This window comes from Amphiprion ocellaris, chromosome 8 (genome assembly GCF_022539595.1).
Source record: "Amphiprion ocellaris isolate individual 3 ecotype Okinawa chromosome 8, ASM2253959v1, whole genome shotgun sequence".
Classification (NCBI taxonomy): domain Eukaryota; kingdom Metazoa; phylum Chordata; class Actinopteri; family Pomacentridae; genus Amphiprion; species Amphiprion ocellaris.
The window spans coordinates 7,529,787-7,545,140 of record NC_072773.1 but is presented as its reverse complement, the minus strand read 5'-3'; the positions used below and the strand labels follow the sequence as shown (position 1 = coordinate 7,545,140).

General features: G+C 41.5%; 1 protein-coding gene across 5 annotated transcripts in view; it reads left to right on the top strand.

The window, feature by feature from the left end:
• LOC111588280 (paired box protein Pax-7-like) overlaps positions 1 to 15,354 on the top strand; it is a 107,219-nt gene that overhangs the window by 86,945 nt on the left and 4,920 nt on the right. For all 5 annotated transcript variants that reach the window (XM_035943074.2, XM_035943073.2, XM_035943072.2 and 2 more), the window contains one exon: positions 9,123 to 9,387. In XM_035943074.2, coding sequence (XP_035798967.1) covers positions 9,123 to 9,387 — 265 coding nt within the window. The remainder of the gene's footprint in view (positions 1 to 9,122; positions 9,388 to 15,354) is intronic.

Genomic DNA, 15,354 nt, shown 5'->3' with positions numbered 1-15,354 from the left:
TTGATGTGGGTGATACAAAACAATTGCAAAGGCAGGCCAGTCAAGATTGAGTACTACTGCAGAAGAAGTAAGTGTGCAGGTATCTGCACTGAGGCGTGCTACAGTCAGCTAGGCTAGGTTAAGACTGTTGCAGATAGTTTGTCCTCATAACTGAAGCACTGGTTTTCCTTTCGCTCGATGTCTTGTGGCAAGAGCATGGGAGTGGGAAGCCTTGTGTCTTTGGGAATAACAGCTAGTAATGATGCTGTAAAATGGAGATGATTGAAAGAAGATCTGCTCTGAACTGTGGACAGTACATGTGGTGGCTGGGTAACTCAATGATCCATGTTTGTGATATGTTAAAGATGAATGTGCTGAAAAGGTGCAACAGTGCAGCTCCCAGTAGCAGGACCCCAAGTAGGAGTCTTAGATGAATTGTTGGAGGTGAGCTGCTGTGTTACAGGCAAGGTGAAAGTAAGAATGATGGATGCTTGTGTCTCCAAGATGGACGGCTACATTGAGAGCTAGAGTCAGGTTGTTGTCAAACTCTTGTACTATAAGCTGGCAGCCCAGTACCAGTAGTCAGAGAAAAGGTGAGTGGTTGCTGGTAATGGGGGATGGAGAAGAGGAGCTGACAATCTGGATAGGATTATTCACACCTGGCAACCCAGGCAAAGCTACAGAGAGCATGGTGTCTGCTGGGGAGAGGATTGTTGTGGTTTATTATGGTTGAAAGCTTTGAAAGTTTGTCATAAGTTGATATAGTTTAACTTTGCTGTCAGCGAAGTGGCAGGTGAGGACTTTCCCTTCAGTTCTCTGAAGACTCACGGAAATCTGATTAGGAGATTATATGTGTAGGGACATTGTCAATAGCATTGTCTGGAATAGGGGAGCGCAATGAGTACTTCTGGGCGCGTAGAGAGGAGTCAGCTTTCCTGGAGGCTTGCCTGCTTCAGACATCAACGCTGATTTTTTGATTCAGATTTTTTTTTTTTTTTTTCCACTGGGCGGTGCTATGAGATGTCTGCCGGATGGAGGCTTATTGTGGTTTATCATGGGATCTAAGCTGCGGTAGTTTGTCATAAGTTGACGTGGTTTCACTTTGTTGTCAGAGTGGTGGCAGGTGAAGCCTTTCTCTTAGTGCTTTCTGAAGACATGCTTTGGGCATCAATGCTGGAGTAGGTGGAAATTGAGAAGGGACAAATTACATTTTGGTGTTCCCTGAGAAGAGCCTCTTTGGTTGTAGCTGCTCAGTGAGGGTGAGTGATTGGATGAAAAGTGTCTGATGCACCTGGAGAACGGAGAGAAGAATTCTGAATGGAGTGGTCTCTTCGAGAAGGGCAAACTAGTTTGATGACGTTTCTGGAGCAACACCTATCCCCTTGTCTCATGGTCCTCATTGTGGATTAGGCTGATAAGTGTGGAGGAGATCTGGAGTCGGGATGAATTTTTCCTCATTGTGGAGCTGATAGATTAGCAGTTGATGGTAAGTCAGATTTTTCAAAAACTTTCAGACTGGCAGCGGGGCTGAGCAATGGCGTGTGTTGCTCTGTACACGAGAAGTGAGAACGAACAAGTAGGAAGGGTAGAGTGGTATGTATAGACGTACAACAGGAAAGGAGAGATTAAGATGTGGTCCTGCTCCTGAACTTCAGCTAAAGATTTTATCTCCGTTGCAAGTTTAAGAACTTTTTCTACGGCAGTGAATAAGGGTTTCAGAATGCAGAAAAATACATTGAAAGCTCAATCTAATATACATGTTAATTATCTAAAGCTTTAATTGAGTCTGTGGCTGCATGTATACCAGAGAAGAAAACTTTTAAAGTTGAAACGGTTTTACGCAATTACCTGGAAGAAAAGACAGGAGAGGGAGAGGATGCTGGTGTGACTGTCGCCACTTCTCCCCCCCCCAAAACCACTAAAACCTGCTGAACATGCACAGCTTTTAACGTTTCAAATTGTTTTTAAATTGTTTTTATATTTTAAGTTTTTAAGTATGCAATGACTTTTAAGTAATGGCCTAAGTGACTAGGGACCAAGTTTCTCTTACCTTTGCTACTGGTCTCAAACATCGACTGAGAAGGACTGAGAACCCCTGAGAACCCCTGTTGCCAACAGCCCCAGAGCTCTGCTACTGGATCCTCTGTCCCATTGCTGGTGATACCAAAGAAATTTCGCCGTGGCCAACCCTCTGGATAACACGATCACTTGGGAGACACCAGCTAATGCCGGCATTAGCCATCTCCTCTCGGCGACAACATGCTCAGGTACTCGCCGGCACGGCTCCTCGTCATTAATACCCGTGCTTCTGCCTCAGTGGACTCTGCTGTCATCAAGCAACTGGGAATCCTTCGCTGACCCCGCTATGTACATAGGGGGTCCCACCGTGGATATATTTATTCCAGAAACGGTGGTGAGTTCATACCATCGTTCTGGTCCCGGCTCCCTGCTCGAAGTGGTGCACACTCAATACGTCATCAGAACACCGACAGCTATGGACCAATTGAAGCCGTGGTGAGGAGGAGGTTTGCTGAAATTCCTGGAGTGAAACATTTTACCATCCTCTGCCCTTCTCCCCTGAACGGGATGAAGACAGGTGGAAAATCTGGAGTGGATTTTAGTGTCCTTCGCCCACTGTCAAAATTGTCATCCCCTTCTCATATTAAGCTGGAACTGTGAAATGCCCAGTCACTGGGAAATAAAGTCTACTTGCTTCATAGTCACATTCTGGACAATAGGATTGACCTAATGTCTTACTGAGACCTGGCACAAACCTGAACAATACTCAGTGTTAAATGAGGCCTGTCCTACTGGTTATGCCCACCTGGAGAGAGCCCGTACCACTGGCCGTCAGGGATATGGAGGCCTGGCTGTGATATATCGGTCAGACATCCTATTGATCCCAGTGCCAGTACCAAATACATCTACCTTTGAGTGCCTAGCATTCAAATGCGAACATTCCACTCGGGTAACAGTAATCCTTATTTACCGGCCACCTAAGCCAAATTCACGTTTTCTCTCAGAAATACATGACCTATTAATGTCATTCTGTTGTACAACAAGAAATATTTTAATTCTGGGAGATTTTAACATTCATGTGGACTCCTCATCCAATCACACTGTGGAAGAATTTCTGCAAGTGCTTGACTGCTTTGACCTGAAACAGCACGTTGATGTGCCTACACATGACAGAGGCCACACTTTGGATTTGGTGATAACAGACTCTCTTCCAGTGAAGAGCCTCCGGGTGTTTGACGTAGGTGTGTCAGATCACTGTGCTGTGTCAATGGAACTACCAACATCCTCATTACTTGATAAAAGCAAGCGGCAAATCTGCCTTAGGAATTTAAATAAAATTGATCAAACTGCCCTGTCTGCTGATCTCAAAGAACTGTCTACAGACTTCACTACCGCAGAAGAAGCTGTGCAGTATTATAACACCAACTTGCACAGTCTTTTAGACAGTCATGCTCCAGTAAGATCAAGAACCGTCACTTACCTTCACTCAGCTCCATGGTTTACTCCAGAACTGAGGAAAGTAAAAACAGCTGGACGGATTCTTGAAAGACGTTATATGAAATCTGGCCTTACTGTGCATAAAATTGCATATCGGGACCATCAGAAGCACTACTCCAGTTTGTTATCTGAAGCCAAATCTGTCTACTACTCCAATATAATCAATAAAAACTCAGGAAACTCAAAACAACTCTTCACAACCATAAATCATCTCCTAAAACCCAGAACATCCTCAGTTATTTGTGCAACACAGGATCAGTGCAATAAATTCTGTGGCTTTTTCTCACTCAAAGTGGACAACATTCGTGGACCTCTTGCCCGAACTACCCGCATGCCCCTAGCATCTGTTACTCCTGACCACAGCTTTGCAGATTTTGTGGAGGTGGAGGTGCAAGAGATTGAATCAATGCTTCGTCAAATTAAACCATTAACCTGTGCTCTAGACCCACTCCCTTCCTTTCTGATAAAATGCAACACTTCAGCTCTCAGCCCCCTCATTATCACAATTATAAACTGCTCACTCCACTCTTGTCATGTTCCATCCACTCTCAAAATGGCTCTGATCAAACCACATCTCAAAAAACACAACCTTAATCCTCAAGACCTGGCCAGCTACAGACCTATCTCAAACCTTCCATTCCTTTCGAAGGTTCTGGAGAAGGTTGTAGCTGGCCAGCTCCACGATCATTTATCCACATACTCACTATATGAGAAATTCCAGTCTGGTTTCCGTTTAGCTCACAGTACAGAGACAGCCCTGGTCAGGGTCACCAATGACTTTTTGGTGGCGTATGACCAGGGCTCTCCATCACTTCTCATTCTTCTGGACTTAACAGCTGCCTTTGATACAGTTGATCACAACATCCTTCTCCACCAACTGCAATACAATATTGGTCTGTCTGGTACTGTGCTGAACTGGTTCAAATCATTCCTGGCAGGTAGAGCTGAGTATGTGGTCCTGGGGGATGCCAAGTCAAGACCCCACTTTGTCACCTGTGGGGTCCCTCAGGGATCTGTCCTTGGCCCCACCCTCTTCAACATCTACATGCTCCCCCTGGGCCACATCATCGGCAAGCATGGAATGTCTTTTCATTGCTATGCCGATGATACTCAGCTCTACCTGCACACTGACCCCACTTCCATTTCAGCACCATCAGCCCTGATAGCTTGCCTGGAGGAGACAAGGGCATGGTTAGCAGAAAACTTCCTTCAACTGAATGCTTCTAAGACTGAAGCCATCCTCATAGGGACCCCTCACCAGCTCAAATCCTCTCCCATCTCTGCTATCTCAATGTCAGATTTTTCCATTCCTCCCTCTTCCTCTGTCAGAAATCTGGGAGTCACCTTTGACCCACATTTGTCATTTGAACACCACATTCAAAATATCTGTAAAATCTCATTTTTTCCACTTAAAAAACATTTCAAAACTTCATCCTACTCTCTCCCCCTCCGATGCAGAGAAGCTGGTTCATGCCTTTGTCTCCTCCAGGCTGGACTACTGCAATGCCCTCCTCGTCGGGATCCCAGCAAAAAGCCTCCAAAAGCTTCAACACGTGCAAAACACCGCCGCTAGGATCCTGACGAGGATGCCCAAACACGCTCACATCACATCTGTCCTCTGTAACCTCCACTGGCTTCCAATCTCAAAACGCATCCAATACAAAATCTGTCTGCTTGCCTACCAGTGTATACATGGACATGCCCCAGACTACCTTTCAGAAATCTTAACCCTTCGCACCATCTCCAGACAACTTCGATCCACCAATACCAACCTTCTGTGCACTCCAAGATCCAGCCTGAGAACAATGGGCGACAGAGCGTTCCAGACAGCGGCTCCTGAACTGTGAAACACACTACCACCACCCCTGAAGGCCCCACAGTCCCTGAAGTCATTTAAGAAAGGGCTAAAGACGTTCTTATTTAAGTTCTAACATATTACTACTGTTTCTAAAATGTTTCTTTTAAATGTATTGTAGCACTTTGAGATGTTATATCTAAAGTGCATTATAAAGGCATTATTATTATTATTATTAAGTCAGTAAGTGTGTAGAACTAGTAGTGTTCTGAAAAACATATGGAAGAATGCACAACGGGGGGGGGGGGGGGGGGGGGGGGGGGAGCATCCAGCTCTGGGACCAGGGACACTTAGTGAAAGGACACAGGGAGAAACAGTGTGTGTAATGCAATAATGGTATATATAGTAAATACATAGGTAGTTAGAGAAGGGCTCAGTGCATCAAGAGAGGTTCCCCAGCAGCCTAGGCCTATAGCAGCATAACTAGGGGCAAACTAAAGGGACATCAAGAGGGGAAATCAGTTGTGCAAATGAAAACACCAGCTCACCCCGTCAGGGTCCCCCAGTCAGCCCTAACTATAAACTTTGTCAAAAAGGAAGGTTTTAAGCCTGGTCTTAAAAATAGAGAGGGTGTCCGCCTCCCGAACCCAAACTGGGAGCTGGTTCCACAGGAGAGGCGCCTGATAACTGAAGGCTCTGCCTCCCATTCTACTTTTAGAGATTCTAGGAACAACAAGTAAGCCTGCAGTCTGAGAGCGAAGAGTTCTGCTAGGATAATATGGTACTATCAGGTCTTTAAGATATGATGGAGATTTGTTGTTAAGAGCTTTATATGTCAGAAGAAGGATTTTGAATTCTATTCTAGATTTAACAGGAAGCCAATGAAGAGAAACCAGTATAGGAGAAATATGATCTCTCTTGCTAACTCCCGTCAGTACTCTGGCTGCAGCATTTTGGATCAGCTGTAGATGTCTGAGAGAGCTATTGGGACAACCTGATAATAAGGAATTACAGTAGTCAAGCCTAAAAGTAACAAATGCATGGACTAGGTTTTCTGCATCACTCTGAGACAGGATGTTCCTGATTTTCACAATATTTCTCAGGTGGAAAAAGGAAGTCCTACAGATTTATGTGTGAGTTAAAGGACATGTCCCGGTCAAATATAATGTCAAAGTTCCTCACAGTAGTACTGGAGGCTAATGTAATGCCATCCAGAGTAACTATATGCTTTGAAAGCAATTTTCTAAGATGTCTGGGGCCAAATACAATGACTTCAGTCTTGTCTGAATTTAGTAGTAGGAAATTATAGGTCATCCAGGTCTTTATGTCCTTAAGACAATCTTGCAGTCTGGCTAGCTGATTAGTTTCATCTGGCTTCATAGATAAATACAAGTGAGTGTCATCAGCATAACAATGGAAATTAATACAGTGCTTCCTAATAATATTGCCTAAGGGAAGCATGTATAATGTGAACAATATTGGTCCTAAGACAGAACCCTGAGGAACTCCATGATTAACCCTAGTATGCTCAGAAGAATCATTGTTGACATGCACAAACTGGAACCTGTCTGATAAGTAGGATTTAAACCAGTCCAGTGCTGTCCCTTTAATGCCAATAGAATGTTGTAGTCGCTGTAATAAAAGTTTGTGGTCGATTGTATCGAATGCCGCACTAAGGTCCAACAAAATAAGTATAGAGACCAGTCCATTATCTGACGCTATGAGAAGGTCATTAGTAACTTTCACCAGAGCTGTTTCTGTGCTATGATGCACTCTGAAGCCTGACTGAAACTCTTCAAACAAGCTATTCCTTTGTAAATGTTCACATAATTGATTTGCAACTGTTCTTTCCAGAATTTTGGAGAGAAATGGGAGGTTGGAAATTGGTCTATAGTTGGCTAAAACATCTGGATCTAGAGTGGGCTTTTTCAGTAAAGGTTTGATTACAGCAACCTTAAAAGCCTGTGGTACATAGCCTGTTACTAGAGAGAGATTATTCAGATCTAACATTGAGGAATTAATTAAAGGTAAAGCCTCCTTGAACAGTCTAGTTGGGATAGGATCTAAAAGACACCTTGATGGTTTGGATGTAGAAACTATTGAAATTAGTTCAGAGAGATGTATGGGAGTGAAAAATTCTAAATATCCATCTGGTCTTACAGCCAATTCTAAAGCATCTGTACTCGATGATACATCTGTGACATTTGCAGGAAGGGCCAGAGTAATTTTTTCTCTAATCGTAATAATTTTATTTGTAAAGAAGCTCATGAAGTTGTTACTGCTCAAAGCTAAAGGAATACAAGGTTGAACAGAGCTCTGACTCTTTGTCAGCCTGGCTACAGTGCTGAAGAGAAACCTGGGGTTGTTCTTGTTTTCCTCTATTAAAGATGAATAATATGTTGTCCTGGCATTACGAAGAGTTTTTTTTTATAAATTACTAGACTATTTTTCCAAGCTACATAAACTTCCTCTAAATTAGTGGAATACCACTTCCTTTCCAGCTTTCGGGACGCCTGCTCTAAAGTCCGCAGCTGGGAATTATACCAAGGAGCAGGTCCTCTCTGAGATAGAACTTTCTTTTTTACAGGTGCAACACTATCAAGTGTTGTACGCAGTGAGGCTGCAGCATTATTAACAATATAATCCACTTCTGTGGGGATAAAATTATAATATTTCCCTTCCATTATATCAGTAAGTGGTGCTGGACTAAATAGAGAGGGTATTATTTCCTTAAATTTAGTCACCGAATTGTGAGACAGACATCTACTGTAATGATATTTATTCTTAACTCCTATACAATCTATTGTTGTAAATTGAAATGTTATCATAAAATGGTCAGAAAGAAGAGGGTTCCGGGGAAATACTGTTAACTGTTTGATTTCTCTGCCATAAGTCAGAACGAGGTCAAGGGTATGTTTAAAACTATGAGTTGGTTTATTTACATGTTGAGAAAACCCAATTGAGTCTAATATTGAATTAAAAGCAGTCGTAAGGCTGTCACTGTCCACGTCAACATGAATGTTAAAGTCACTCACAATAATGACTTTATCTGAGCTGAGCACTAAATCAGATAAAAAGTCTGAGAATTGAGATAAAAACTCAGAGTAAGGAGCAGGAGGACGATATACAACAACAAATAAAACTGGTTTCTGAGCTTTTAAATCTGGATGAGAGAGACTGAGAGTAAGATTTTCAAATGAACTGTAACTAGGTTTAGGTCTCTGGTTCATTTTTAAGCTAGAGAGGTAAATTGCTGCCACTCCTCCTCCTCGGCCTGTGATTGGAGGAACATGACAGTTAGTATGACTAGTAGGAGTTGATTCATTTAATATCTAATATTTAACAGACCACTTTTAATTGTTCTGTTTCTTCGCTCAGTTGAAATAGTGGTATTATTTTTTTTTAGATTTTTATGGTTACTATGTCTTTTGTTTATTTTTGATTTGCTTAATTTATTGAATTTTGGTGGTCGGGGGACAGACACAGTCTCAATAAAGCTAACTGAATTCCTAGAGGGTGACAGCTGAGAGGAAACTGCAGAGAGGTGTGGAAGACTACAACTCTGCATCCTGGTCTGAACTCTGGGTTGTCATGCTTTAGGAGTTCTAATAAAATCAGCCATATTCCTAGAAATGAGAGCTGCACCAGCCAAAGTGGGATGGATGCTGTCTCTTCTAATCAGACCTGGTTTTCCCCAGAAAGAGCTCCAATTGCCGATAAAGCCTACGTCATTTGCAGTACACCACACATTTTTTTTTTTTTTGCTATACAAAGTGGTAGGGAGTAGAAACATGTTGAAAATTCTAAAGAAACCTCTCCACTTTGTTTGCAGGTTATGAGCATCCTGAGTAACCCCAGCAGTGTTTCATCACAGCCACAACACGACTTCTCCATCTCACCACTCCACAGCACGTTGGACTCTTCATCCAACAGTATCTCAGCCAGCTGCAACCAGCGTTCAACTGAGGCTTCTATTAAAACAGTGGACAGCATTCCCTCATCCCAGTCTTACTGCCCCCCCACATACAGCACTACCAGCTACAGCATGGACCCAGCTGTGGCAGCTGCCGGTTACCAGTACAGTCAGTATGGCCAGAGTGAGTCCTAATTTTTCAGACTAACAAGCTATTTTAATACCAACATAATATCTGTTTTACTATTTACTGCCACTAACCCATATAGCACAATTACATCATTTATAGTATTGAAAGTTTAGGGTAGATTCTCAAGAATGTTATGAGTTTACTGAAACCAATATAGAATGCAAATACCGTGCACTGTGTAAGGGGGAATCCAGAGATGAGAGGGGCTGTTGCTGGTAAATGGCTGGCACATTCATCTTGTGTGCGGCATCTGAAGGTTGATGACTTGGATTATGGGATGAAAGTGCTTGGTAAGTAGCTGATTAAACCTTTTCTGGAGACAAACGTGTTATTAAAGGTGCTCAACCTGGTCATTTGCAGGCAGAGGCTAGGCAGCTACTGCTACTGCTGTTGAGCAGACAACCAGAGGAGACTAGTACCTGAGGCTCAAAGCGGTTGCTGGTTGGACAACCCATAAGACAAATAAGCAGATACTACTAAGAGAGTTGGCTAACAATACTACCACGGGAGCAGGCAGAACAATTTGGCAAGGAGTGGTGTGACGAGACAGGCTTTAAGTATTGCAGCAGGGGGTGAGTCTAACAGAAGTCAGGTGATTTTCCACAGAGAGGAATAGTGGCCATGCCCAGGCACAGACATATACTCACAAACAGAGAAAGGACAAATGGAGACAAACAAAGGAAAAAAAGGCAATCGCAGAAACAGAAAAAAAAAACCAAACAACAAAAAAATAGGAACTGGGCCAAGCTAATGATACTATGAGAAGTTCATTATGCTCTTTTCTAACTTAAGTGATCTCATAGAAATTCCACTGCTCAATTGCATCCATGAAGTTTCCTTCATGGCAGTCCACATGTGGTGACACCATCAGGGGGCTGTAATAGTAAAAGATGTGCTGAACTCATACACTTTTTGAATGAAAAACTTCAGCATACATGCATACAATATTAAATACTATCTTAATACTATTTGAATAAATCTGTCAGTTGATGTTTTTTGGAACCACACCATAAAAAATATATTTTTTTGCTTCACTGCATAAAACTTTGGTAGGCAGTATGTTTTTTTACTCTGCCAAGGAACGTGGCAAAGTTCTGTGGTGATTGGCTTAAGTTTGTCTGTTTATTGGTGAATCTGTTTGTCTGTGCGCAACATCACTCAAAAACGGAATGATGGATTTGGATGAAATTTTCAGGGAAGGTCAGGAATGACACAAGGACCACCTCATTAGAGTTTGGCAGTGATGTGGCTTATAGTCTGGATCCCTGGATTTGTTAAAGATTTCCCTATCATTGAGAGATAGCGTCATGGCTTCACTGTAACTATGACAACAAGTGAACGCTGTGCCAGCAGCCTGCTGATGATCACATGATTGCAATCCTACTACAAATCCACCACTGCGGACTTATCGGGACTTATCAGTTGGAAATTATACAACAACTGAAGTAGCTGGAAGCAGCATGCAGCTCATGTTTTGAGCTATCACACCATTAGCCTAAACAAGCCAGTGTTTGCCTTTGTCAACATTGTATAAAGTATTTCTACAAAAGATGCAACTGTTGCAATTTGCAAACAATAATGGTAACATTCTAGGATATGAACATTTTTTATATGTCATTTTTATAGGTTTTATAGGTCATTTTTTAGGTATTAAATGAAGTCTCCGACTGTGAATTCTGTGCACAAATCCAGATGCCTGCCAGATGCACGTCTTAAAGAAGCTTTACTAGGTTGAAGGTGTCTCCTTTGTTTCTTTCAAATGCTTTGTGATAAAGGTTGCATGCTGGCTTTTTGTCGTCTATAACTTGTCCGTGATGCTCCGAGTCAAACATAAAATATCTCCTTGAGTCGCAGCAAATCTGTTGCTGCACCTCCAGATGCTATTCCAAATGTAGGAATTATTGTCTTATGTCCAGTACCCACGCCATCTACAACACCTTCTGTACTGTCAAGCAATAGAAAAACAAGTATTGTCATGTTTTCAGGGTTTAGGCATTGACTTGGTATCTGGTACTAAGTATTAGTTTAGGTAACATCCCTCCTGTGTTCTACACTATAATCATTTCAGAAATCCACAGAGAGTTATTAGGAGCCCAACTATCAAAACCACTTACTTAAAGAACGCAGGGTTAACAATAACAACATCAAGTGTGATGAATGAGATATGATTCTGTCACCATGTGGTGACAATACACATCTGAAGATCAATGAATTAAATTGTGGTTGTGTACAGTATGATTTGTATTGCTTAACTGAATGTGGGTGCTAACTGTATTATGTGAACACCACTGTTTTTTTTTTTTCCCCTGGGGGTCCAGACCTGGAGTAACATGCAAAACAAAATGCAAAATCATGCAGATGTTTAAATTGAGGATGTACAGCTTTTGTTTAGTTATTTAATTGCTATTTGTATCGTTACAAGTGTATTATCAACTCAGTTTAAATTTTACATATCTAGCACTAAATCATAACACAATAATCTCAGGGCACTTTACATAGTAGGATAATTGACTTACAATATCATTGAGAGAAGCAATATAAAGCATATACTAATGCCAAGCTACTTTGTCAGCCCCAGACTGGACTTTATAGCACACAAAACTCAAAATAGGTTTAAAGATGGCAGTATTGTTGTATTACCCAAACCTACCACAATAAAATCCAGATTGTAAAATAGCAGAATTGAAGTATGAACCATTCAACATGCAATCTCAAATACCATAACAAGGATTGGCTAAAAACTGTTCTAAAATGGTAATTCAGTTCAATTCAATTTCATTTATATAGCGTAAATTCACAACGTGTCATCTTACAGTGCTAAACATCTTAAGGTACGAACCTCACAAATTTTAAACTGAGATCAGAGAATCCAACAATCCAAAGTTGCCTTTGGATCACCTATGAGCAAACGGTTGGCTACAGTGGGGAGAAACCAAAAAACCAACCCTTCCTAAATACTGAGGAGAGAAAAAAAACTTCAGACAGAACCAGGCTCAGGGAAGGTGGCCATCTGCCTCGCTTGGTTGGGGTGAGAGTGGGAATGATCGGGGTGGGGATAGCAGGATAGTAGATGGAGAACAGACAATACAAACAGACGATTCAAACAGAACAATGAACATTTTGGAGGTTGATGAGGGCAGAAATTGCAGATCAGAGACGTGTAGCTCCAGATCCAGAGACATCTGCAGGAAGAACAAACACAGAACCTCAGGGGAAACACAGAGTTAGTGATATGCAAGGGTGATTTATTACCTTATGAAAAATAAGAGACAGGAGAATACAAGAGAGGAGCCCAGTGCATCATGGGAGTCCCCCAGCAGTCTAAACCTTTAGCAGCATAACTAAGGGGCAGTTCAGGTGATCCTGAGCAGCTCTAACTTTAAACTTTATGAAAGGGGAAAGTTTTAATCCTAATCTTAAAAGTAGAGAGGGTGTCTGTCTCCTGAACCCAAACTGGGAGCCGATTTTGCAACAGAGGAGCTGATAACTGAAGGCTCGGCCTCTCATTCTGCTTCTGGAAACTCTGGGAACCACAAGTAAACCTACAGTCTAAGAGTGAAGAGCTCTGTTGGGATGATGTGGTACAGTAAGGTCTTTTAGATATGATGGACATGAAGTTGATAAGTTGGTCATTAAGAGTTTTATATTTGAAAAGTAGGATTTTAAATTCCACCCTGGATTTTACAGGGAGCCAATGAAAAGAAGGTAATACACAAGAAATAAGATCTTTCTTACTCGTTCCTGTCAGAGCTCTGGCTGCAGCATTTTGTATCAGCTTGAGGTTTTTAACCCCTTGACACCTATTGTCGCAACTTCGCAACATATGACTTTTATTCCGACTGCAGCTGAGATAGTGTATCCATTCCCCCATTGCCAGCTTGTGCATATTCAATGCGTACCTCGGAACCTTTTGCAAGCACTGGTTACTTGTAGGACCGGTCGGAGTAGGACCGAACTCTTATATATATGTTATTGTTATTATATATCTGTTCTATGTGTAATAGATAAATTAACAATCTCCATTTATTTTAGCATCAGCTGGAAAGCAAAAATACTAAAAAGTTTGTTGTTGTTTTTTTTAATTTAATTGTAAATAAATTCAGGTGTCAAGGGGTTAAGAGAATTATTGAGACATACTGATATTAAGGCATTACAATAGTCCAGATAGAAGCTACAAATGCATGGACTAGTTCTTCAACATCACTCTGAGACAGGATGTTCCTGATTTTTACAATATTACGTAGATGAAAAAAAGCTGTCCTCCAAAAATTACTCCAAGGTTCTTTACAGTAGAACTAGAGGCTAAGGCAATGCCATCCAGAGTAACTATCTGGTTAGAAAGTATATTTCTGAATTGTTGTGGGCCAAATAAAATAACCTCAGGTTTATCTGAATTTAAATGAAAAAAATTACAGGTCATCCAGGTCTTTATGTCCTTCTGACATGTCTGGAGTTTGACCAACTGATTGGTTTCATTTGGCTTTATAAATATAGCTGGGTTCCATCTGCATAACAATGGGAATTTATGCAGTGTTTCCTCATAATATTCCCTAAAGGGATCATGTACAAAGTAAATAATATTGGTCCTAACACAGCTTGCCATAATTGCAGCCTCCAATGTAAAAGTCAGACATGCTACACACCCAGACCAAATCCTGTCTCTGCATCATTGCTTCCAGAGATAGGTAATGTTCAAGATCAATCTATATGGAATGTTCTTGCAAACTACTGTCAATGACAAGCCATTCAGTGTCTAATGCCAAAATTTCTCAAATTCTCACTTTCTTCAATAGCTGATCACATTAGAGCTGCAATATGGGTAATGTTAGGAAAACAAAGTGGAATATGGTTAATAAATCCATCAACTACCACAACTCCCACACCCCAACTTTGTGTTTTGGTTTTCCTGCTTTTCCATTGAATGTTGACATTGGATGTTCTGTAAATCACAAGGTACAGAACTGAGTAGTATGGACCTAATTGCATGGATTCTACCACACATCCTTCAGGACATTAAAAGATTAATTCACAACAGATTTCAGACAGTTCAGGTGGACAGGAATAAATCCAAGAGTGGCAAGGAAGAAGGTGGAGAACCTGCTGCATTTATTAGCAGATGGTGCCACCCTGGTCATATTGTGAAGGAAGGGTTCTACAGCCCAGATGCTAAACTGTTAGCTGTGGGGCTACATTCATACTACATATCCAGGGGCTTTTCACATGCCAGCTTGACTGCTGTTTACGCCCCAACCACAAATGCATCTCCCAGTGCTATGCCAGCAACTTCATGTAACGTCATCCATTCAGTTTCTGCAAGACTCCACCCAAGTGCTAGTATTTTTTGTGTTGTATTTTATCTTATTTTCTTGAATAACCTCACAACTTCCACAATCTTGAGCAACTAAATCAATTTCCCGGTGGGGATTAATAAAATTTTTCTAATTGTGATTCTGATTGCACTTTGGGGTTTTAGTTTTGTTCATCGTTTATAGCAGTTTTGCTAACATTGTACAGCAGTAATTACAGAGTATTTTTTTCCCCCTTTAAATTCTGTGTGATCACTGTCTGATGTGATAATTGTGGTTTGGCTAGGGCCCGCCACCCCCACCTCTACCTTCAGTTTACTTCAGACATTTGACTCTTCTCTTGTTCTAATTCAGGAAGCTCCTGAAAGATTAAAGTACATACTCAAAAAAGCCTGACGTGTGTGTGTGTGTGTGTGTGTGTGTGTGTGTGTGTGTGTGTGCGTGAGCGTGTGTGTGCACTTGTGTTTGTGCATATGTGTTATCAGGCTCTATCTCAGAGGCAGAGGACTCTAAGTGTGACAGCTCAACAGGGATTTAAGGTATAAACCTGGTTGACAGGAAAAAAACATCTTCCTTTAGAGGGTCTCACTAAGCCTTTATGAAACACAAACACACACACACACATGCAGACACACACATACTGCTCCCCCACTAG